General features: G+C 38.3%; 1 protein-coding gene across 3 annotated transcripts in view; it reads left to right on the top strand.

Moving 5' to 3' along the window:
• The window catches only part of MYB (MYB proto-oncogene, transcription factor), a 34,596-nt gene extending 16,317 nt beyond the window's left edge, over positions 1 to 18,279 (top strand). The window contains exons 9-14 of one of the 3 annotated variants that reach the window (XM_024122583.1): positions 727 to 869; positions 1,868 to 1,982; positions 2,065 to 2,190; positions 3,523 to 3,630; positions 6,028 to 6,135; positions 17,000 to 18,279. In XM_024122583.1, coding sequence (XP_023978351.1) covers positions 727 to 869; positions 1,868 to 1,982; positions 2,065 to 2,190; positions 3,523 to 3,630; positions 6,028 to 6,135; positions 17,000 to 17,116 — 717 coding nt within the window. In that variant the 3' untranslated portion in view covers positions 17,117 to 18,279. The remainder of the gene's footprint in view (positions 1 to 726; positions 870 to 1,867; positions 1,983 to 2,064; positions 2,191 to 3,522; positions 3,631 to 6,027; positions 6,136 to 16,999) is intronic. The other 2 variants (XM_024122584.2, XM_028494421.1) reach the window with 2 other exon arrangements.
• Positions 18,280 to 25,704: the final 7,425 nt, after the last annotated feature.

The following is a 25,704-nucleotide window of genomic DNA, read 5'->3' as shown; positions in this document are numbered from 1 at the left end:
AAAGATCTTATTTTTTGCTTGTATTTTCCAAACCCTGTTCTGAAGTATATTAGTTCTACAAGACTTTAATGATGTTTCAGAGAAACATCTAAATATATAGGTATATAAGTTTGGGAAACACTGAATCAAACAAAATTAAAATGGTTTCTTTACTGCAGGACCTCTCAAAATTTTTAATATACGGATGTGCATTAGGAGGAGATTACAATATGTGTTTCCCAAATTTGTTTTACCTTGGAACCATTTGAGGAACACCTATTACTTTCCCAGAACATCAGTGTTCTGAGAGATACAGCTTAAATTATTCAAGAATTTTCCACAGAATGTCAACTTTATATAATAACGGTTCACAGATCATTAAAGAGAAAAAACGAAGTATGAAAGAAAAAAATGATTACTTTCCCAAACAAATCACTTTAATACCTTTAATGTTAATAAGAAGTGCATCTCATTCTCTTTAATGACAAGTGTCACTTATTGAGAATGTTTTCTTAGGATTTTGCAAGTTTTTCAGCATTGACTCTAGATTTTATTTCTTGGAAATCATACTCCAAATCCTGGGTGCTGAATTGAAATAAAACACGATGTGCTTGTTAACATAATTGTTATCTCATATAATGGGTCAGTAAAACATACCTACTTGTTAACAACATGTGATTTTTAAATTGGGCTGAGTAAAGAATCACTGTTCAATTTAAGCATTTTTTTGTTTCTTCCCATATTTAGTTCTTAAACACTTCCAATAACCATGAAAACTTAGACTTGGAAATGCCTTCTTTAACGTCCACCCCTCTCAATGGTCACAAATTGACTGTTACGACACCGTTTCACAGAGACCAGACTGTGAAAACTCAAAAGGAAAATACTATGTAAGTCCTTGTTTCAAGAAAAAAATTGTTTATTTTAGTTACTTATATTTAATTAATAGAATATAGTCCCCAAATGTCTGATCTATTTATATGTATGTAATTTTACTGATCCACTTTTATATACATAGTCATGTGTATTTCCACGTTGAATGTGTCTGTCCTGGGCATGTTAGAACTACCTAGAGGTAGAAGGTGGGAGAATAAACTAAATTACCTTTTGTAGTTCATTTCAAAATTTCCTATATATGCAAAGGTAATTTTAAAATAACTTTTCCATTCAGTTTTTCTGTTTGTTCAATAAGTCCTTTTCTTCTTCACCAAAAACAAGCTTTTTCAGCCTCCTTTACTCTTTGATTATAAACTTCAGAATAAGAATGAGTGTGGTTCTTTATTTAGTTCATATTTTTTTAATCTTATTTTTTCTTTTTGAAATTTATCTATAGATAGGACCTCTTTTGCCATCCCCAGGAAAATTATATGATTAGAAGCCAAGGAGTGATTAAGTAGTCATTTATAGTCAATAAAGCCTTAACCAATTCAAAGAAATGGGAGAGAACATCAATAAGAATTATAAGAAACCTTTTAAAAAAGCAATTTTATTATTTCCAATAGAAAATGCACTTTAAAAGGTTAACATATGTTTTCTGTTGTGGGTAGATAAGAGATAATGAATAGATAAAACTGATTTTTAAATGACATCAGATCTTCACAATATTTATGGTCATTATAAAGGCTTAGGGGTACTGCATGTGTTTTCAGAATGATTAAAGAAAGATGAGAAATATTTTAATGCTCTTAGTTTTGGGGTATAATATTTTGAAATATGTGATGTACATATTATCTTTTCCCTAACAATACATATATGATTCATCAGCATACCTTATTCCATATCAATGAGTTTATTGTATTCAGTAGAAAAATATTAAATTTAATAGGTAGAGAAATGTAAGGGACATATGTTCTTTTATATTTAACCAAAACTTGTTTTCCTTTTAAAGTTTCAGAACTCCAGCTATCAAAAGGTCAATCCTAGAAAGCTCTCCGAGAACTCCTACACCATTCAAACATGCACTCGCAGCTCAAGAAATTAAATATGGTCCCCTGAAGATGCTAGTAAGTTCTCACAAAGTTCTTGGGGTTTATTAGCACAGACAGAAATTTTCCTCTGATGCAAATGTACAAATCATCCCTTCAGCCTCAGACACCATCTCATCTGGTAGAAGACCTACAAGATGTGATTAAACAGGAATCTGATGAATCTGGAATTGTTGCTGAGTTTCAAGAAAATGGACCACCTTTACTGAAGAAGATCAAACAAGAGGTAAACAAGAGATCCTTTGGAAGGAACAACCCCGCTGTTTTCGTCCCTTGTGGGCAGCTTGATGTGTCTGGGGGGGTGGGGGAGGCACTGTGTAACAACACCACTTTTCATAAAAGATTTTCATATAAGATGCAGTTACAAGGTACTGCCAAGCTGTAGGCATGCGATCTTGCATTTGGGAAGCCGAACCACTTCTATTTCCTTCCTGTTTGAACAGAAAACATGTGAGAGAGTATAAAGGAAAGAGAAGGAAGCAGTTTTGTATTGTACTTTCTTTTTTCGGTACTCGGGCCTCTCACTGTTTGTGGCCTCTCCCGTTGCGGAGCACAGGCTCCGGACGCGCAGGCTCAGCGGCCATGGCTCACGGGCCCAAGCCGCTCCGCGGCACGTGGGATCTTCCCGGACCGGGGCGCGAACCCGCGTCCCCTGCATCGGCAGGCGGACTCTTCAACCACTGCGCCACCAGGGAAGCCCAGGGAAGCCTTTGTATTGTACTTTTAAAAATCACTGATATATAGATGGATGGATGACTGGTCGATACATAGATATTTAATTTTTGGACATCATGGAAAATTGAAACTAATTAAATTAATAGTATCTATTTTTTTGGTAAGTCTTTATTTTATTCATTCTAATGAGTGTGACATTGTATCTCATTGTAGTTTTTTTTTTAATAGATCTTTATTGGAGTATAATTGCTTCACAATACTGCCTTAGCTTCTGTTGTACAGCAAAGTGAATCAGCCATATGCATACGTATATCCCCATATCCCCTCCTTCTTGAGCCTCCCTTCCACCCTCCCTATCCCGCCCCTCTAGGTCATCTCAAAGCCCTGAGATGATCTCCCTGTGCTGTGCTGTTGCTTCCCATTAGCTAACTGTTTTACATTGGTGTCAAGAAGCATTTCCAACAGGTTCGATACAGTGCCTCTTGAATTTATTTTCACATAAGGATAAGTGGTTGAGAGACTGGCCATAGATTTACTTTTTCTTCAGCCTTACTGAGATATAATTGACAAATAAAATTATAAGGTATTTAAAGTGTACAATGTCATGTTTTGATACATGTGTACCTTATGAAAGGATTCTCCCCCATTGAGTTAATTAACACATCCATCTCCTCACATATTTACCTTTTTTTCAATGAGAACATTTAAGTTCTACTCTTTTAGCAAATTTCAGTTATACGTACAGTGTTATCAACTATAGTCTCCGTATTATACATTAGATCCCCAGAGCTTATTCATCTTACAGAAGTTTACTCTTGAGTTTAACAGTTTCATGGGAAGTTCTAGCTCTAGAAACAACCAAGCACTTCCTGTTTGCTTTTAGGTGGAATCTCCAACTGATAAAGCAGGAGACTACTGCTCAGACCACTGGGAAGGGGAGAGTCTGAACACGCAGCTGTTCACACAGGCATCGCCTGTGGCAGATGTGCCAGTAAGTACACGCCCACGTTATGAGATGTTGGTGGCTCACAGAATTCTGTGTGTGGCATGTGGGAACACTGTGGTTTTGGCATTTAGTGCATCATACTTCTAAATATTCTCTCACATGCTTATTTATTATGATTATTAATGTTGAATATAAAGTGAGATTTTCTACATGTGTTGGAAATAGACTCTGTTCCATTGCAGACTTGTTTATTTTCTTATGACCTGAGAGTCCTTGCCACTTAAAAAATCTGCTGCATGTATACACACATTTCCATGAAAACAGAATGTTAAGTTTTACATTTTCTTTTAACTTACTTATTCGTCTTCTAAATGTAGTATAGGTTTCCCCTACTATCTCAAAGTAGAGCATTCCTACGATACCTTTAGTAGGCCAAAGTGACGTAAAGCAGAGGAGCAGTTTACCTTTGGACATATCTTGCTAACAGGTGCAAAAAATAAAAATAAAATAAAATAAAATAAAGAAACATATGTAACAAAAAGAAGCAGACTCACAGATACGGAGAACAAACTAGTGGCTGCCAGAGGGGAGAGGGGTGAGGAGAGGAACGAAATAGGTGAACCAGATTAAGAGGTACGGACTCCTAGTTATAAAGTAAATGTCACAGGGATGTAATGTATAGCACAGATAAGATAGTATTTTTTAAAAACTGTGTATGATGTGTAATCCATAAAAATATCAACTCACCATGGTGTACACCTGAAACTAATGTAATATTTTAAATCAACTATACTTCAATAAAAAGTGAATAAAAATAATGAAATTGAGATAAAGCACAGATGCTCACACAATTCAAAACTATGGGGCTTGATGCCGAGATGCTGAGTGTAGTGCTTGGGGAAGGAGCTTGGTGGGGCCACTCTAACTGCTCAGGGTGTGTGCTGCCTCTTTAACAGTTGGCTGCAAAAGAAAAGCAAAAATTCTCTTCTGATTTCTTTTGGTTAGCAGTTAGCAAAAATATTAGATACTAATGTCGGACTTTCCTAAAAGCAAAGTGGTGTGAAGTGAACTTTTGAATAGCAGGGGATACCTGTATTTCCTCCTTACTAAGTTGTCTCCTGTTTGGTTTTATGTAGCATCTAGCATAGTGCTAATCATAGTGTCTATAGTAAATTCCCTTTATTGTACCCGATATTGCATTGCTTTGGTTACCACCATTTTTTTAATAGACTTTGTTTTTCAGAGCAGTCTTAGGTTAACAGCAAAGTTGAGCAAAAGGTACAGAGATTTCCCATATATCCCCTGGCCTCACACATGCACAGCCTCCCGATCATCAACACACCCCACCAGAGGGGTATGTTTGTTACAACTAGTGAGCCTACATTGATACATCATCACCCTAAGCCCAGAGTTTATGTTAGGGTTCACTCTTGGTGTTATTCGTTGCATGGATTTGGACAAATTTGTACTGACATTTATCCACCATTATAGTATCGTGCAGAGTAGTTTCACTGCCCTAAAAGTCCTCTGTGTTCTGCTACTGTTCATCCCTGCAACTTCTGGCAACCACTGATCTTTTTACTGTCTCTAGCTTTGCCTCTTCTGGAATATTATATAGTTGAAATCATACAGTGTGTAGCTTTTTCCAGCTAGCTTCTTTCACTTAGTAACATGCTCTTAAATTTCTTCTGTGTCTTTTCGTGGCTTGGTAGTTTCGTTTTGTTTTGTTTTGTTTTGCCCTTGGTTAACCATCGATTTTAAAGTTTGTAACTTGTGAATGACTGCCCTTTCCTCTTAGGAAGAACCAAAGCTAATAGCAATTGCTAATATTTATTCAGTGTGTACTAAGTGGTGAGTAATAGTCTAAGAGCTTTAGATACATTGACTCCTCAAATCCTCACAAGGTTGGTAACATTATCATTTCCATTACACCGGGGGGAAACTAAGGCTCAGGGAGGCTTAGTCACTTACTCAAGATTGTATAGCTTATAAGTGGCGGTTCTGGGTTAGAACTTTAGTCTAGTGCTAAATACCATACTTTTCACCATTATACTATACTGCCATTAATCTGTAAGTCAAAAATATTTCTTTACCAATATATGAAATAAACAGTTCTCTCACCAGAGTTTAGTAAAGTTTTAAAAGCACAAATTTATTAATCCATTTAGCAGATGTATTTTGAGTGCCTGCCTCATGCCTAGAACTGTGTGGAACCCTGAAGCTTTTTGCTTTAGTGATGTTTGCCACAGTGGGATTAGGGTTAGTACACTGTTGAGTTCTCAGTTTGGCTCATTGGGAAGAGAATTTCTGGCAGATACCTGCATTTTTTTCCTGCCAATGTGTGTCAACTCATAGTAATCTACTCTCTAAAGTGTTAGAATTGTGTCGGCTCTCCTATTATCCAACCTCATTTAAATTTCAAATTATTCTCTTTCCCTTTAGAATATTCTTACAAGTTCCGTTTTAATGACACCAGTATCAGAAGATGAAGACAATGTTCTCAAAGCATTTACAGTACCTAAAAACAGGTCCCTGGCAAGTCCCTTGCAGGTAATTATTATTCCAACTTTGGTATCTTAAAAGTCATTCACTAAAAAACTTTAAAAAAAAAAAAAAAAGAAAAACATTTTAGACATAGAAGAGTGATGCTTTTCAACAACTCCTAATGTCTAAAAAACTCCTAAAATTCCTTGCTGCCACTCATATGAGATTCACTGGAAATTTTTTATTAGAGCAGGCTCCCAAAGCCTGATGAAGTGAAACATTTCTTACTGTGACTGAGACTCAGATTGTTAATAACGCATGTGTCAATACCTCCTTCTTCTACTTTTAAAGGTTTTATTAAAAAATTGGTATAGTTTAATTTTAGTTTCAAAATTTTTTATGTTTTCTGCTCCCTAAGCCATCAAAGCTCAGACCCTGTTTAGATTTTCAATGAAGTTTGAAATTAGATAGCTAGAAAAGAATTACAACATACCTGACTATCAGAATGACAAACTCAACCGTCAGTCGGTGTTACGTGGCTAATCTGTAGTTGAACATCTGCTCCCAGGTTTTAATATCAAAAGAGATTTCCCTTTTTTGAAGGAGGTGTATGTTGATGAAATACAACAAATTCCAAATTAATCCCGAGCCAAATGTAAATAAGAATGCAAATTTGCTCCCTTAAATTATTTAAAGCAGTTCCCAACATTCAATAGCCCAATACCCAGCCACCTGCTGAGCCCTCCCCTCCATCCTCCTGTGCTACACCGAGGGAAAAGCCATAGCCCCTGCAGCATGCAGGGAACCTGGATTAGGAAGTGGAAAGTCACAGTTGTCCTGTGAGGGAAAGGCACTGTTTTAGGCAGTGTGATTTGAAAGAGTGTCCTGTTCCTGGAAGGGCTTTCCCATCACTGCAGTAGGCCTTCTCTCTCCAAATTGTGAGACTCTTAAGACTACCCCCTTTAAAGCATTTGTGATATTTAGCATTATTTTTAAGAAATACAAATACAGCTGGAAGGGCTGTAGGCACACTTTGTGTCTTAATTCCATCAGATTGCTCGCCTTGTGGCTTCTATCTGATCCAACTGCTTTGATGAAAGGTGACTGTTGACTGGAGTGTGGTCTAGGGGAAGTCTGTCCTTGCGGGGAATCTGGAGTCCTTCCTGAGTCAATCAGGCTTGGGTAGCCATGTGAAGAAGACTCAGAATATGGCAAAGAACTGGAAGATGAGGAAAAAACAGAAGGGGGACATAAGGGGGACAAAGAAAGGGGGTTAGAAGGATGTTAAGGCAAAGGTCAGCCACTTCAAAATTTTACCTAGAGCTGATCCTAGATCCAGAATGAAAATGCTTTTTTTTGTTTTTCTTTCCTTCTTCCTCCCTGAATTATTTGGCCCTAGGTTTCCAGAGCATAGAATTTGACTAGTGCTATTAGTGCATTAATTAAACTAGGTTGAGTTTTATGTATATTTTGTAACCTAGGCTAGGATCTGACCTATATTTATAATAGTATTAAAAAAGTGCATTCTAAGTGGCAAAGTGCAACATATATATGTATTTAGGGACAGTTATCATTATGTAGGTTGAAAACCCCTGGTTCTTTCCCTAAAACTAAATCCTAAAGCTTTCGGCCTAACCAAATAGTGTTTAGTAAAACCTAAATCTAATCCTTTATGCAGATATAAATAAAATATATCCAGCCAAACATGGTACAGATATAAAATATATATATTACATAAAATGTGACAAGAGTGTCAGATTTCTAAAAAATAGGTTGTCTAATTTTTACCTTGAAGATTTTAATGATACTAATTAAAAAAATAATCAGTATGGAACTTTATTATCAGCATATTTATATTTTATTTGATGGAAATATTACTTATCTTTGAAACTCAGTATTAAGTAGTAGCTCTATTTTTTTTAAATTTATTAAATTTATTTATTTTTGGCTGCACTGGGTCTTCGTTGCCGCGCGCGGGCTTTCTCTAGTTGTGGCGAGCAGGGGCTACTCTTCGTTGCGGTGCGTGGGCTTCTCATTGTGGTGGCTTCTCTTGTTGTGGAGCATGGGCTCTAGGTGCGCGGGCTTCAGTAGTTGTGGCACGTGGGCTCAATTGTTGTGGCTCGCGGGCTCTAGAGCACAGGCTCAGTAGTTGTGGCACACGGGCCTAGCTGCTCCGCAGCATGTGGGATCTTCCCAGACCAGGGCTTGAACCCGTGTCCCCTGCATTGGCAGGCAGATTCTTAACCACTGCGCCACCAGGGAAGTCTAGTAGCTCTATTTTTATTAATCAGTATTTTCTAATATATCGGTGAGTCATATGTGGCACTCTACAGATTCTGATATTGTATGTTGAGATTAAGCCACCTACGTACATCACATGGTGAAGGTAACATCTGTCGGCTCCACTAAGCTAAATAACTGAGACCTATAAGTTGATTTTGGAGTCAATGCTTCTATCTACATTATATGGTTTTAGTGATTTACACCACTCAAATATATTTTAATAACCTGCTATAATAGATAACTAATTCATTTTAAGAATGAATGAGTGAATGGCATGCACCATGTATCTCCTTCATTTCGTGTCATGGAAACCTAGCTTCTCGTACCATAGAAATATGTGATTTCTAAAATGTTTCAAACTTTTGTGATAAATATCAGAAAATGCGTCAGGTGATTCTAAATATTTAAGCATATATTGCCTATATTTCATATAACCCTGACTCAACAATATTTATGTAGGTTTTTAAGCAATTTGGTAATTTTTTATTAAAACCATTATGCTTTATCATATATTTTCATTGATAATTCAATTTGACCTAATTAGGCAGATTTCTCATGAACAGTATTGTTGAACATATTGTGCATTTGTTAAATGATCTGGCTATTCAACTTGAGTACTTCATATAACCTAGAAATTTTGTCATTTGTACTTATAATAAATCAAATGTTAAATGGGATTTTAACCAATCTAGACATTTTTGTTAGAGTGCATTTAATTAAAACAACTAAATATGACTCCTAAAATATTTTAAATTTCCAATACTTCTAAAATGTAAAATGTCATTTGTATAGTACAGTTGATTGTCTATCCATCTAGTTGACTAAATAAATTACTCAGGTACAAGAAAAGTTTATTGAAAACTACACTAACTGTGCAATTCTGTGTTCTGTCATTTCAGTGGCAATGATCCTTGGCTTAATTATAGCTGTAACACTTTAGACAGAGTAGTTATTGTTTTGAGGCCCCAAATATTGGGGCTTTATAGTTCAGCTTCTAATGCACATATAAATGCATGTGCTTATACATGAATACGTGTAATAGTTACATTTCCTTCCTCTCTTCTTGGAACCAGCCATTTCCCTAAGGTGCTGTGATCCTTTTAGTGGGAAATGGTATGTAGAGACCAAACTCAGGGGGCTAAGTATGCCCATTTTTTATGCGGGTTGTCATTGAGAAGCAAAGAATTTTAATAACTCAGAGCTTTCCATATAACCCCAAGTCCATAAGCTATAATGCTTAGAGGCTATTATAAACCATTATGCACAATGTTATATTTGGTTTTGACATTATTTATGCTTGATCTTTTTTTAAAAGGAATTTGCAGCAGCTGCATAATAGTATAATAGTTGGATTTCTTCTTCTTTTTTTTAGTTGCCTTAACTTTAATTGTAAAAACAAACAGGGACTCTTATAATAAAAATGTTCTGAGACATTTTTGATATTTGTGTCTTTCATGTAGCTCAGAATATGTGAGATTTTCGGACCATTGTGCTGTTTTCCTCACGTTGTATGGTAGTAGAGAATGGAGTCTAGAAGCTTATACACAAATGAGGAAATAGACATTCAGCCTAGAGAGCTTGCAGTTTGGGGCAGGAAAGGCAGATTCACTGTGGAACACTACTGGATTCTGCTGTTCGAAAGTTACCCTGAAAGAGCCCAAGGCAGACACACACACACATACACACACACACAGCTCCCTCAGCAAGGAGAAAAGAACTGCCTGTTTTTCTCAATGTGCTTTCAATTTGCTTTACATTTTGAAATAAATACATTATGCCAATAAACATTTCCTAAGGTAGACATTTTCATTGGTAGATCTGAAACTGTACTTATAACTTAATATAAGCCTCTGAACTTCTGTATTTTTCTCTTAAATTATAATTTCCTTTTATTCCTGTTTAAAACCCAAATGTAAAAGATGTGTTCATATGCTTTTTACTCACTCACTTTCCTCTTTTTTGTAACCACAGAATGACAGCCTTAAATTTTAATTTCCTGACTTGGCTTGTCCTAGCCTTACTTTTTAAAAACAGTGAGTTTAAGTAAATTTCTCAAGCCATTAATACTTAAACACATTTGCACAGCATCAAAGAATCTTACGATATTATTGCAAGCAGTTGAAGCTCACTTCTTCAGTTCCATGTGCTTTGGATTGCTTTTTGCATGATCGGCATTGCTAAGGAGTATAATAAGCTAGCATGCAGGCAACAGGCACCTGGGTTCTAGTCTAGACATCACCAGTTTCTAATTACATGTGTTTAATTCATTAACTTCTTCAGATGAAAATGCTCTCATTTTAAATTGGGGACTATAGTATTTCCTCCACTTATCATACAAGGTTTCTATGAAGATAAAACGGATATAATATTACTTTCAAAATGGCAGCGCACTTGCCAATGTACATTGGTGGTACCTATTTTTAGGCAAAGGGTATGCACTGTCCCTGTTCTTAGAAACATAGGCAAGGAGGCCTCACCGACAGCCAGGTCCATTTGCACTCTGGTGTATTATTTCCTCTCACATGTTCTTTCTCATTCCTGTTCCACTCTGGCAGAACTGTGTCAGTGGGTCACCAGAAGAGATTGCTGATTCAACTGATTCCTGAAATAAAGGTAGTCAGATCTCTTTGGTGTTATGGAGATGAAACAACTGATTTACTGGTCTTCTCTATTTTTCTGCTGCTTGTGTTGGCATGTCAACTGACATAGAAACAGTCCGTCTCCATGTGACATAGATCTTCCCAGGCATTTCTTAGTGTTAGTGTGCGTTGTTGACCTACTCCCCTGGATACCTCTGTATCCATTTGGTTCTCCCTTGGGTCAGTTTTTTCCACTTGCCCTGACAAGATTTCACATAGCTGTCAGTAATATTTCAGTGACCTGCTTTCAATATATCTTACATAATAAGCAAGTTTACCATGTACAGTTTTTGGGGTGAACTGAGAAAGGCTAAATGAGTCGGGAAGGCAAGTTGAGCTCAAATTCAGAGTGCTCTACACCAGAGAGTACACGGCCTGGATTTTTTTGTTTGGTTGGGTTTGGTAAACACTGTGATATTGAATCTTCCTTGGGCCAACAAAGATAGAATTGCTTTAGAGCAATTTGGCACTTATCTTAATCTCAATAGTTGAAAACCAATATGTGACTAAGGAAAGAGCTATTCTTCCAAAAAATTGTGACATCTGAGGCTACGTGATTAAAACTGTTGGGAAGTCTATCAACATGTAAGATGGAAAGAACCCTAGAGACATTGGGAACAAACTCCAAATCTGGGAAAAGTCCATCCTTATTAGCCATTGTTAACTTAGACCTGGGTGGGATGTGGAGGCACTGGTGGATGGAACACCCTCCATCACCATCTGGACCTTTGACCCGCTAACTTTTAGGTCTCTTTTCTATGAAAAAGTTAGCAGCTCTGAAGTTGGGAGCACTTTATTGTTTTGTGCAGACATCGGGAAGCATTTACGCGTGCAAGAAGTTTGATAACCATTAACCTTACCTTAGCCACACTTCATCTCAGGTTTATTCTCGACTTTCAAGATACAGCTAAAGATTTCAACATTATCTCTTAGATAACTAATACATTTTAAAAGATGCCCCACTGGGAAGGAATTCTGACTTTTAGAATTTTAGTCCAGAGTAAGTCTTTTCTTCAGATAGGTTAAATGGAATTATCAAATAATCCTTAGTCTTTTGGACACCATTTATATCTGCCCATTATTTTAAAAAAATGAATCAGAAAAATGTAACACCATCTTAGAAGTTGTTTTGGTTTTGCAAAATCACTTTTTTATGACTTGACGCAAGTTTCTCATGAGGTCTGTGAATGGGAAAGCACATACCCTGCCAAGGCTACTGACATCAGCAGCTATTGTGTGAAGCTGCTCTATGAATATAACAACAATGGCAGTTCTTGTTCAGCGTGATGAAAAAACCATTCATATTCTAAGTGAAAATAATTTAATCCTGACAGAAAACCACCTGTGGACATGGTCTTGTCTCGTTTTTTTTTTTTCCTTCTGTTTTCTATAAAGGATCTGAGTATTTATTTAAAGTGCTTCAGCAGGATATCCCAGTTAGACCTCTGACAGTCTGTTTTCAGTTCAGCTTCTGCCCAGGGGCAATTAAAGGTAAATGATGGGATAAGTAAGATAACTCGCGGGCAAGAGGAGGAGGATGTGCAATAGGATTGTTAATGTTGAAATGAATTAGGGTAGAGTGACATGTCTGCAACAGCACCATGGGTTAGTCATTTAACAAGAATTCATGTGCAGAAATCTGTAATTCTTACTAACTCTTTAGTGTAAATGAAACTAACGTTTAAGGAGAGGGAATGAGGAGAATGCACAAGGATCTATATGACAGTATTAAAAAACATCCTTGGGGCTTCCCTGGTGGCGCAGTGGTTGAGAGCCCGCCTGCCGATGCAGGGGAACCGGGTTCGCGCCCGGGTCTGGGAGGATCCCACGTGCCGCGGAGCGTCTGGGCCCGTGAGCCATGGCCGCCGAGCCTGCGCGTCCGGAGCCTGTGCTCCGCGACGGGAGAGGCCACAGCAGTGAGAGGCCCGCGTACCGCAAAAAAAAAAAAAAAAAAATCCTTCTAGCACGAAGACATTTAATCCTCCTTTGTCAGAACTATTCCATCAGCTTGAAAAGTTGGCCCAGGGCCCCAGAGCTTCAAGGTAAGGAGGGAGAAAGAAAGAGCAGGAGGGGGCAGCTGCCCTTCTGGCTGGTGGACCTCAGCATTTCCTTTCTTACCCGAGTATTCGACCTTCTGCTCTTCCTTTACCTTCACAAAGTAGGTGTCTGCTCTGACCAGTATTTCCATTCACGGTTGTAAGAAGTGCTGGCTTTGTACTCTCACGGTGCGGAAAAGGAGCTGCCCACTCACGTTCGCCTTTTTGTTCTGCGCTCAGTGGTTCTTGCACACAGTGACTACTGTGTCTTGGTGTCTGTCTACACTGGGAGGTTCGGGTGTTCCAAGTCGTTTTGCCCTCCCTCAACTCTGAGCTTCAGGGCTTAGGTGCTCCTGAAATGCTCTGCTTTCTGAAATTCGGATAGTTCAGTCAATTTGATTTATTTCTTCATAAATTTCACCTTGACTTGGGGGAAGCTGACTGTGTGAAAAGTGTTTTCAAAGTACTAACTAAAAATATATGGTACCTTCTTTATATTGATCTTGTTTTAAATATCTGGTCCTGGAGGAAGAGCCAAACATGAATAAAGTGATGAGCCATCTGGGAGATCCGACAAGAACACAGTCAAAGTCCAAGCTGAAAATATACTAAGCCGATAACTGTGTTAGATTCTCTTGAACAGACGTTGGGAATTCCGAATTAAGTACTATGTTGTCAAGGATCAGAACTTGACTTTTACCAAGAGGCATTGTAAAAGCAAGCATGAGATTCTTTTAATACAGGATTTTAAGATACTTAATTTACTTTAATATAGAAAAGTAATTCTATGTTAATTGAAGCACAGCTAAGTAGAAAAATTCTTAACCAGAGAAAAACAGAAACAATCCTTTCTTCCTTGCTCCTCACTTTTATCTCCGTTTTCACCCACATTCTCCTTTCCCCTTCATTTGTTTGTATGTATTCTTTCGAAATATGTATTTTGGGGTTTTGTGTGTATCTTTATGTTATTTTTTGCTTACATAGAAGATATTAGCATATTAACGATATTTTATTCTGCATCTTCTTTAGTCACTTGCTTTTAAGATCCATGTACTTTGTTCTGTGTACATCACTGATTCTAAGCCCTGCACAGTACTCATGATGGACAGCCATCATCTTTTAAGTATTCACTCCCAAATGGTAGTTAGTATATGTCATATTGTTATTGTACGTCACATTTGTCATATGTTAGGATGTCACATTGTTATATGTCACATTGTCATGTATGTTCTATGTGTGTCACTACAAATACAAGCTCAAAATTACAATGATAACATTAAATTTTATTTTGTTAATTGGATTCCTTGTGTCAATTAGGTGTTTCAGTGCTGCACTGAAAAATGTTAGCAACGGGCTTCCCTGGTGGCGCAGTGGTTGAGAGTCCGCCTCCTGATGCAGGGGACACGGGTTCGTGCCCCGGTCCGGGAAGATCCCACATGCCGCGGAGCGGCTGGGCCCGTGAGCCATGGCCGCTGAGCCTGTGCGTCCGGAGCCTGTGCTCCGCAACGGGAGAGGCCACAACAGTGAGAGGCCCGTGTACCGCAAAAAAAAAAAAAAAAAAAAAAAAATGTTAGCAACAACATGTAAGCAGTCAACTAAACTAAGATATGAGATTTGGATGGGCACATAACACACCAAAGAAATATGTATATGTAATCCACTTCCTTCAAACTAGAGAAACATCATTTATTCAGAACTGTATCAAAGAATGCTTAAACTACTCTGGTGATTTTACTTAGGAAAACATTAAATGTGACTCAATGGCAGAAGTCAGCCCAGAACGCCTTGTCATCTTTGTCCTGTCATTTTTGTGATTCACAGTTCCGGGAAAATATTAGGATAATCAATCTTGCCTATGTAGTATTTCAAGTTACGTACTGAGCCTCTGAGCCTTGAGAGTAAATATGTGTAAACTTGGATGGTGCCTTTACATTGGCAGCGAGATGGCACGAGAGACTGGGCAGAAACTGCGTAATCTGTGTCCTGTGAAAGTTTACAAGTTAGAAACATGGCACTGTAAACCTTATGTCACTGAAAATTTATTCCAGACCCTAGGCAAGGAAGCCCCATCACCATACAAACACCACGTTCATTCGGAATTATCTTACCTCTTTGCTAAAAGTCTGATGACTTTGACACCTCATCTAAGCACTTCCTGCATTCCAAGGCCCTGCTGACCGGACCCTACAATTTCCCACTGATAAGAACTCTAATGGAAGCAGCGAGTTAGAGCCCGGATTCACATTTCTACTTCATCACTTCTTAGCTGGGTGACTTTAAAGATGTTGCCTCAGCTCTCTCTTCCTTTATAATTGCCTGCTCTGTAAAACAGGTGTAATGAGCCATACTTATGCCACTGGTGTTTTGTGTGAGAATTAAATGAGATGATACATGTAAAATACTTAGAAGCATGAGTGGTGCGTAGTAAGCACTTGTTAAATGTTGTCATTTAATCCATTGTGTCCCTTCCTCTCTGTCTCCCAGTCCCTCCCACAAGCAATGTACAAACTGCAGCTTCCTGACTCTTTCATGTTATTTTTCCACCTGGGTTACCCTCTTTATCACTTGTCTATCTAAACCCTGCCTATTCATGCCCTTTGCCTAGAGCATTGCCCTGGCTGGCCCTTGGTGTCCTGTCTCCTCCTCATCTGGCCGTGGGACCACAAACCTTTCATCTGCCTGTCATCACTCCACCGGTTTCACATGTGTTCATTTATTCTCTTAAAGGACAGCAGAGGCCTTTCTTTTCTTATTCTTCTTTTGTCCATGAAAAACATCCCTCTTAGATATCGATACTAGGAATAGTTGTGCTTTTAAAAACCACTGATTTAGTTTTGAGCTTACAGACAGCAAACCTTACATCTGCTTGTGTTTCTGTTTCCTTCTTTGCATTGACTGCTAGAGAGCTCAGAGCCATGTTTGGAGTTTACATCTTGCTGGTGCATTATAGCTCATGGCAAGTGTTTTGAATACAAATCTCACCTCATCATCATATTATTTATTTTTTCCACATTTCTCTGTGACCCTTCCTTGTCCACTTTTTAAACTCTCTTTGCTTATATTTATTTTGTAAGCATCATAAATCCTTTTGGGAACTAAGTAGGCCACAAATAGTACATATTTTGGTTTGAAGCAACATGGAGGGAAGGCGGGAGCCAGGGCTCGCAGAAGACAGACACAGGTTCAAAACCATTACACTAGTTACCCATAGAGTGGCCTAGGGCAAGTTATCCTTACTTTCTGAGTCTCCATTTCCTGCCCAGTTTAAGAGAGAATGAACCTCCCACCCAGGGTAGTTGTGCTGTGTAAATGAGATCATGTGTGTGAAGGATCCAGATGCTGCCCATGAGATATTCGTTCCATCCTGTATCTTCCAGTGTATCTTTAAAAAGTAAGCTATCCCAGTAAACCGATATTTCTTAATTAATTGGTATTTAACTGATAAATGTCCATTTTAATTGATAAATTTAAATTTTCAAAACTCAACTCAATCAATTTAATTGTTTAAAAAGATATACTATGTTTAGTAGGTGTTGATCAATTCCAGCACCTACAGGAGCTTCTTTGCTGGGTGGCTCAAGCACTCACCAGTTTGTTTAATGAGTAAATGCCCGCAGCTCACCTTAGGTATCTGGGGGATTAGACTCATTCCTGTCTCCAACTCTGTAAAATCTCCTAATAGACAAAAGGCACTCAAGTGTGAAGATACAGCTGTATCTTATCATACCGCTTGGAGTGGGTTTTCTCTCTTCACGATAAACAATTTCTGATAATTAATATCACTAAAGAATGCTGGATTCCTGGTTGTCAGAGGGAAGATGTTATCTGACAAAGGCTCCCTGGTGTCTACTACTTGCTGTCTGGAGGTCAACATTTTTTTCTGCTGGCCCTGCTGGGACTGGGAATCCACTTGTGGGCTAAAGTGTGTGCTTCCCGGTCTGACCTTGCCGTTGCCTTCTCTCTCCCCATTAGCCTTGTAGCGGTACCTGGGAAACTGCATCCTGTGGGAAGACAGACGATCAGATGACGGCTTCCGGTCAGGCTCGTAAATACGTGAACGCCTTCTCAACCCGGACTCTGGTCATGTGAGACGTTTGCAGACAAGCATTATGGTTTTCAGAACACTTCAAGTTGATTTGGGATATAGCATTCCTCTACATGAAACTTTTCATGAATGGGAGAAGAGCCTATTTTTGTTGTGGTACAACAGTTGAGAGCAGCACCAAGTGCATTTAGGTGGATGAAATCGTATCAGATTTCACCCAACTAAACGAATTTTTTTAAAAAAATTAATAAATAACAGTCTTACCTAAATTATTAGGTCATGAATTGTAGTCAGTTGTTAGTATCTTACTGCAGATTTTTTTTAAAAAATAAAACATGAAATGATTTATCTGTATTTTAAGAGGACCAGTATTTTTCCTGTGATGGGGTTTTTGAAATTTTACACAAAAAGGTACTCCAATATTTCACTTTTCTCAATCACTAAACACAATGCATTACTATAAATGTCGGCTTAACACCATGGAATAAGTAATCAATATTGTAAATGCTCATTTATGGTTAATAACATTGGGGGTACATTTACTGTACTAAACCATTTTATGAGGGTTTTTTTGTTAGCTTGCTTTAAAAATTATTACTGTATGAAATAGTTTTATAAAAAATTATATTTTTATTCAGTAATTTAATTTTGTACATGCCAAATGAAAAAAAATGTGTTTTGCTGCTATGGTCTTAGCCTGTAGACATGCTGCTAGTATCAGAGGGGCAGTAGAGCTTGGGACGGAGAGAAAAGAAACTTGGTGTTAGGTAATTGACTATGCACTAGTATTTCAAACGTTTTTATTTTTTATATATATATATACTTTTTTTCCTTTTGTAATACATTGGAAAACTTGTTTGGGAGATTTTGCATTTGTGGTTGTTTTTTGTCTTTTGTTATTGTTGGTTTATAAGAGCATGCACTGCACTTCTTTCTTGGGAGATCTGTGTTGTTGATGTCCTATGTTTTGTTTTGAGTTCAGCCTGACTGTTCTTTAATTCAGGGGTTATGTGTTTAATCAGCATTCCCCGTGCTCTCTAAGTGTATGGTCTCAGAACTGCCACACAGAACCTGTGTTTGCAGCTGGGGTCGATAGCCAGTTGCTGCCTTAAGAACATTTGGTGCAAGATGGCCGGCACTGAACTTTTGATATGACAGTGTACTTACTGCCTTGTAGTGAAATAAAGCTGTGCCCTTATTTTACTTACTTTTGACTTCCGTCTTACTTTCGACTGTGGACAATAGTTACAATTTTAAGAAAATGGAGTGAAAGCAGAGCACTTTCCTCTATTAATAGTTTGCACACCATCTGAACTTCACTTGAAGAAGCCAAGAATTATAACTTTGGAGAAAGAAGGACAAGCAAAGCAAGTTCAATAGTTCACAAAATAATCATGTGCAGAATGACAGCTAGGAAGAATCTTCCAGAATCTATCATTCAGGGTTCCAGCAGCGTTTGAGTTGGGATAATGCAAGGAGAGGTCGTTTACAAGGGTACTGATACCACGGATGTGGGCAGTGGGTAGCAGGACCACAAAGGGTAGGGCATGCTCATGGATGCAGGCCTGAGGGACACTGTCATGTGGAAGAGGAGAGTCATGGAAAGCAGGAGCTCCTGAGAGGAGCAGCGACCTTTGGAATTCTCACAGAAAGCGAGCCAAGGGTAATCCCTAACTTTATATTCCCTGTCCCTCCCATCATCTCTGCCAAGGGTCCTCATTGGCAGAACCAACCAGAAGCTAGAAGGCACAGGAGTACCTGGATGCAAGGCAGCTGATCAGCCTCCTGGGGCAGAGCCAGAGGACATTTTTCCATTGGGGTGAGGACAGGGCGACCCAGCCGAGGCATCCATTCTGTCCAGCTTCCACTGGCTTTCATCTCTCAGCTCAGTGTTCTCCTCACTGTGCTACAATATCCCTTTCACAAAGTTTCCTTACAATTTCCTTTAGTCACTCCTTTCCACCTCAGATTTTGAATTCTCATATGCATGATGCACTTGGTGTTCCTAGAGCCAAGGATTTGTTGCCCCTAATTATTAGTCTTTAAGACCGCTTAGTATTCTTTGATTGTCTTTCTAATAGATAATAACACATCATCTCAGTGTTAGGAAGCTTATTACATTCATGCACCCGCAGAGTCTTTTCCAGGTGCTAATTCTGCCACTTACTGGGAGCTTGAACTTGAACAACTCGTTAACCTCTCTGAGCCTTTTTTCTCCATCTGTAACATGAGTTCATTCCTACAATGCACTTTTGTTAAACAATGCACTATACAAATGTTCGTTATTACATAAGCATTCCATAATTAAGTGATGCGTGCTGTGTGGTGTGTCAAATGTTCATCTCATCGATAATATGCATTGCCAATTGCAGAGGTCAACTTAGGGGTCATTGAATATCTATTAAAATAAATTAATGGCCAGAGTGAATTCAGGATTATATAGAACCAAAATATTTACTTTTGCAATAAGCACATAACCTAATAACTAGAGACTAAGCACCTAAACTAATGAAAAGAAGTGTAAATTTAGGTTTTATGTATAAATACATTAATGTATCACCCATTTCACAAGCATCTCTAAAACCTTTATCTGTCCTGGACATTTTTTTAATCCTCCAGCTCTCTACCGCAGAGATTCCAGCACTAAAATAAATGGAAACAGCATTACTTACTACCCAAACAATGGTTGTCCTTTTGAGTCACTATGTGTAAAGTTTGAGGGCGCATGTGCACATCCGGAGAATAGGAGAGACACAGAGAATATTCTAAACCGTCTCTCAGCCATTAATAGGGCTGATAATCCAAGGTGAATAAAATGTACAAGGAAGAACTTTTTCTCTTTAGAAATTATACAACATTAGAACTGCAAGGGACCTTTAACAACATGAGGGGCTTCCAATAAGAGGTTCTCCACACTGCTTTATTGAAAGAAAATCAGTTTTGGAGCCCAAACAGTCTTGTTTTAAGTTCAGACTCTGCCCTTTACCAGCTCTGTGACTTGGTAAGAGTTTTACATAATCTCCCTAAACTTCACTTTACTTATATTGGAGATAACAATACATCTCAAGGTTGTGGGGTATTGTGAAGATTATATGAGATAGTAAATGCATTCTTGCGTCTTTGTAAAATGTTGTCATGCTTATTGATGACATAAGTCACTGTAATGACTATTGTCAAAGAAAAAGCAGGTCTGTAACCTAGCAACAGAGAAGTGAGTACCACTGAGGCCCACATCCTTGATTGTGTGTTAAATCTACTCTTTGTATTAAAATTAACTTTAAATCTAAATTATATCTTTTCAAAATACTCCTAATCATTCAAAATATTCCTAAACATATTTAAATATACGTTTCTCCTTGTACAACTCTATGTGGGAAACACGGGGTATATTTTCCTTAAACGCATGGGTTTCTAATTCGAAAAAGAAAACTATCTAGTAGATAAAATGTGACGGGCAGATCTGTTACACTGCACTTAAAATACTTACAAATTTGGTGCTTATTTTTCTCCTTTAATCTTGCTATTATAAAATAAGGTCTTCCTTATTCATCATTTTTAGAGGGTAAAGGAAAGAAATCAGCTAAAAGGCAAAACCTCTTTTAAGAAATGAAGTGAAATTGTATACAATTATACATAATAACTTTGGGAATTACAGTAAGAGGAAGCTGAACTATAAATCTTAGGGAAATTAGCGTTTGGGCAATAAATAGGTTAGAATTCTTTTTAATTAACATTTGACACAAATGTTCTTGATGCTAATGTGGAAACTGGAGAGACTGATAGCTGCCTTATGGACCATGTTTCTCTTATTCAACTAGTATATGTTCAGCACCTACTGTGTGCTAAGTGCTGTGTTTGAAGTTGGGGTTAGAACTCAGAACAACATAGATTAAAAAATCCCGGGACTTTCCTGGTGGTCCAATGGTAAAGAATCTGCCTTACAACGCAGGGGACATAGGTTCAATCCCTGGTCAGGGAACTAAGATCCCACATGCCCAGGGCAACTAAGCTCTGGAACCCGTGCACCACAACTAGAGAGAAGACCGTGCACCTCAATGAAGATCCCACGAGGTGCAACTAAAACACGACCCAGCCAAAAATAAATTTAAAAATAAAATAAATTAAAATAAATAATAAATAAATCTAAAAAAAAAATTCCCTGCCTTCTGTGAGCTTACGTTCTGATGGGAGAGACAGATGCATAAGTGGACAATTATGGTATGTTCATATAGGGGTAACAGAAACCATTGGAGAGGACCAGATCTAGACTTGGGGGAGCCACACAAGTTTCCATGGAAGAATCTAGGAGGACTGACAGACAAAGCCAAGCTAAAGAAGGGGGCAGCAGGGTGAGGGTAGCATCTGAAGTTTACTGGAGAAAAACACCCAAATATAATGACTTGTCGTACTTTAAATTCATGACGACAAATTGCAAATGGACACTTAGGCAATGGTACTGCCTGGAGATATTCTCTAGTGTATTTTTCTTCCCTCCCTCTGGGCAACCATTTCACACCACTTTCTCTCAGCCCTCTCCATCCCATCTCCATCCAATTCCCAACTGATAAACTTGACTCATACACATCCATGACAAAATATAAGTATTCACCGTCCCACACCAAAGCCACCCACAGACCAGCACATGTACTGACATGCTTGCCTTCCCTCTTGTTAGCATGGACGAACACTCCTGGCTGCAAACATGGGCTGGCCCTTTCATTTGGCCTCTGCAATCCTTGTATCCTCCAGGCCTCATCCTGCAGATACTATCTTTCTCCTATATGCTAGTGTCTTCCTCTCTCCCAAATCATTCTTATCACATTAACATGGTCTAAGCTACATCTCCCAGCAGTAAAAAGTAACACACTTTATCCCATATCACCATCATAAAGCCCCATTTAACTGTTCCTCTTCTCAGCAAAACTGCTTAAGGGATCTTCTATGGTTTGGGTCACCACTTCCTCTTGTTGCATCCTCCCACAGCCCGTGCCACTTGAACTTTCATCACCCCTACTCCAACATGTTCACCCTCATCATTGTCACCAATGGCCTCCATGTTGCCCAATCCGGTGGTTACTTCTTAAGCCTCATTTTACTTCACTCATTGGCAGCCTTCAACAGAATTGACACTCCCATTTTTTTTTTTTTTTTTTTGGCCGAGCGCCACGGCATGTGGGACCTTAGTTCCCCGACCAGGTATCGAACCTGCGCCCCCTGCATTGGAAGCACGGAGTCTTAAACGCTGGACCACCAGGGAAGTCCCACTCCCACTTTCTTGAACCACTCGCCTCTCTTGGTTCCAGGGTACCCTCTTCTGGATTTTTTTCCCTTCCTCACTGGTTTCCTCTGCTTGCTACTCCTTCTCCCTTTGGCCTTGAAGTGGCCCTTTCCACCTTCTCTCTGCATCATTCTTTCCAAGGGATTTCAAGACTGCTGTTGCTTTAAGTACCATCTCTATCTTCAGCTCTAACCCTGTTCTGAAAGTCCAGACTCCTGTATCCTATTCCATGTTAACATCTCTCCCTCACCCATAGGTATCTTAAACTTAGTATGAACAAAGCAAAACTTGCAATCACTCAATGCTTCTTTTTTTCTCATTTGCAGTAATTGGGCCTAATTTTTAAATTAATTTCTTCATTTCTCAAGCCAAAAATTTAAGTATCGTCCTTGATGTCTCACCCCTCTTACACCCAAGGGCTCAGAAAGACCTGACTACTCTACCTTGAAAATATATCTTAATGTGTCCACTTTTCTCCATTGTCAGTAATGAAATTATTAGCAATAATACAATATGTGTTAAGTGCTCACTACATGCTGGAGAAGAAGGGAGAAAGAGGGAAGGTTCCCAGCAGAGAGAAGAAGACTGGTGAGATCTGAGAGGTCAGAATGAGGAGAAACCAAAAGGGAAACCTGGGGGAAAGACATGAGGCTGGAGAAGGAAGTCATATAAATATTCTGCAAGCATTTGAACTTAGTCCTTAGAGATATGGGGGGTCATTGAATGATTTTTAGTTCAGGGAAATAAAATAATTTACCCCTGATTTATAGAAATAATTCTGTTCAAATCCCTTTTTTATACATAATATAAACTTAAACCTCATGTTAGCAGGGCCAAATGATTGCAGAGTCTGAACTTTATACCCAGTTAATTGGATTTTACACAGTATATTTCCTACTGCTTCTTAATTTCAAAAGAATATGCTTTAATCCCAGAAAATCTTATTGAAAAATATCCTTTGATCTGAAGTATATCAAGGCTGTTTTCATATTTTATCTTATAAAAAGTAATTAGTTAAGGAAGAATTGTTTGCACAAAACACCTTTCCCCTTTAAGAGCAGAATATTTTCAACCAATAATTTATCTAAAATTCTCCTTGTTGTTTTCAAACACCAAATCTTCAACTGACTTTTTGAAACATGGCATAGTCCTTGATTTGCCTGGTGTTTTGCCCGTTAAGGAATCCTGCCAGTATTGCTCTCGAGGGTATCTTCAGCTTACTTTAACATTTCTTTTATTACACTCTTTAATCTAGAACATATGCTTATATTCCAGTGGTTTTCAGACTTTGGGGGCATCAGAAACACACTCAGAACTTACTTAAAATGAAGATTCTTGACCTCACCCACAGGGATCTGATTCATAAGTCAGGTGTAGACCTAGAAATATTTCAACAAGCTTCCAGGTGATTCTAAGGCAGGTGGTCTTAGGGGATCACACTAAGGCCTTAGGAAAAGTCCCCCAACCCTGTGCTTTCATTCTAACCCTCCCCATAGCGTTCAATTCCAGTGGAGCCCATAATTCTACATTAAAATGCCCACTGGTCTATAGAATATTTGAAAAATATTAAGCCCATAACTATAACAAGAGTTTCTTAAATCCAGAGAATTACTATGTGACAGATATTGTGAATTAAGGCTAACCTTGGCCTTCAGATCCACCTTTTGTTTGATTTTTGCAAGATGTGGGGAAGCATAATTTTATACACCATGTATCTGAATCTCTTTAATAGTATGATTCTATCGCACATGATCTATCAAAAGGGATTTTATAGCTCAAGAAGTTTAGCATATTAACACAACAGAACAACAACACTATTTTAATCCAGAAGCCCCTGGTTCTAAACCAGTCTCTAATCAACTTACTGAAAATCCTTGTTCAAGTCACTTTACACCTCTGTGCTTTGGGATTTCTATTTAAATGGAGGAAGTATTTAATCCTGTATATAGCTACAAAGCACACAGAGGTCCTCAGATCAAAGACAAATAAAATTCAAAGAAAGCTTTAGTAACCCAAAGACACTGGAGTGCTTAAGATTGTTAGGTTTTCCTGCTGGAAAACATCTTCTGAACTGAATTTGAAAATTAATAAATCACCCTTAGCCTGTGTTTGGGAGCAGATGTTGAGGACAGAGCTGCGATTTTCCATTATTCACCTAAAGAATGTAAATTCATCCACCTATTTTTTATTGGTCCCAATTACCTAACGATGGGAAGACTCTTTCACCTCCCCTTCCTTGGTCAATTTCCGAGTCAGTGCAAGCAGTGACCAACGACCAGCCTGAAGCACGCTGGAAAGATGGTTATTGCGTAAGGTCATAGCCACTTGGCTTTACTCAGATCATCCCAAATCCATTTCCCTCCCCTATTTCAAATCTTCCAAAATGAAAAGACATTAGAAACATGTATTCTTGTTGAACATAGTGTATTGAAGACATGAATTAATGACACTCCATCAGGAAACTCCACCAAATGACACTGAGGGGGCAAATAAGAGGCATAAATATACAAGTCAAAGAGAATAGAAAACAACAGGTAAGAGATATTTGCCAAGAATCTAAGTCACTTATCCAACAAATGTAATATTTGTTGAATATTTATTGAGTACTTCTCACGCAAGGCAGAGTTCAAAACTACACGTAATTTGATATACATAATTTTCAAATAACTGGCAGAGCAATATGGCCTTGGATACCCCCAAAGTACTAAGAAAATGGCCTGTTTCACATTTTTCTTTAAATCTTCATAACCATAACCATATTTCTCTAGACCTAAAATGTCCTTTTTCGTGTTTTAACATTTTACGTCAGGATATGTCTTTAACATGGTCTGATTTTTTTCTTTCTTTGAAAATTGCTATTAAATCTGTACAGCCATAAAATTGATGATACGATAAAATAAAGGAAGAGTGTGGGATTCTTGGAAAGCAGGAATTTCAGAAGGAACTCCTCAGCTTTTTTCTTTTTAAAAAAATTTTATTTTACTTTTTTTTATACAGCAGATTCTTATTAGTCATCCATTTTATACACTGACTTACTTCACTCTGTATGACAGTCTCTAGATTCATCCACGTCTCTACAACTGACCCAATTTCGTTCCTTTTTATGGCTGAGTAATATTCCATTGTATATATGTACCACAACTTCTTTACCCATTCGTCTGTCGATGGGCATTTAGGTTGCTTCCATGACCTGGCTATTGTAAACAGCACGGCAATGAACATTGGAGCATGTGTGTCTTTTTGAATTACGGTTTTCTCTGGGTATATGCCCAGTAGTGGGGTTGCTGGGTCATATGGTTATTCTATTTTTAGTTTTTTAAGGAACCTCCATACTGTTCTCCATAGTGGCTGTAT

This window comes from Physeter macrocephalus, chromosome 10 (assembly GCF_002837175.3).
Source record: "Physeter macrocephalus isolate SW-GA chromosome 10, ASM283717v5, whole genome shotgun sequence".
In the NCBI taxonomy this organism is placed as follows: domain Eukaryota; kingdom Metazoa; phylum Chordata; class Mammalia; order Artiodactyla; family Physeteridae; genus Physeter; species Physeter macrocephalus.
This window is presented reverse-complemented; position numbering and strand designations above follow the sequence as displayed.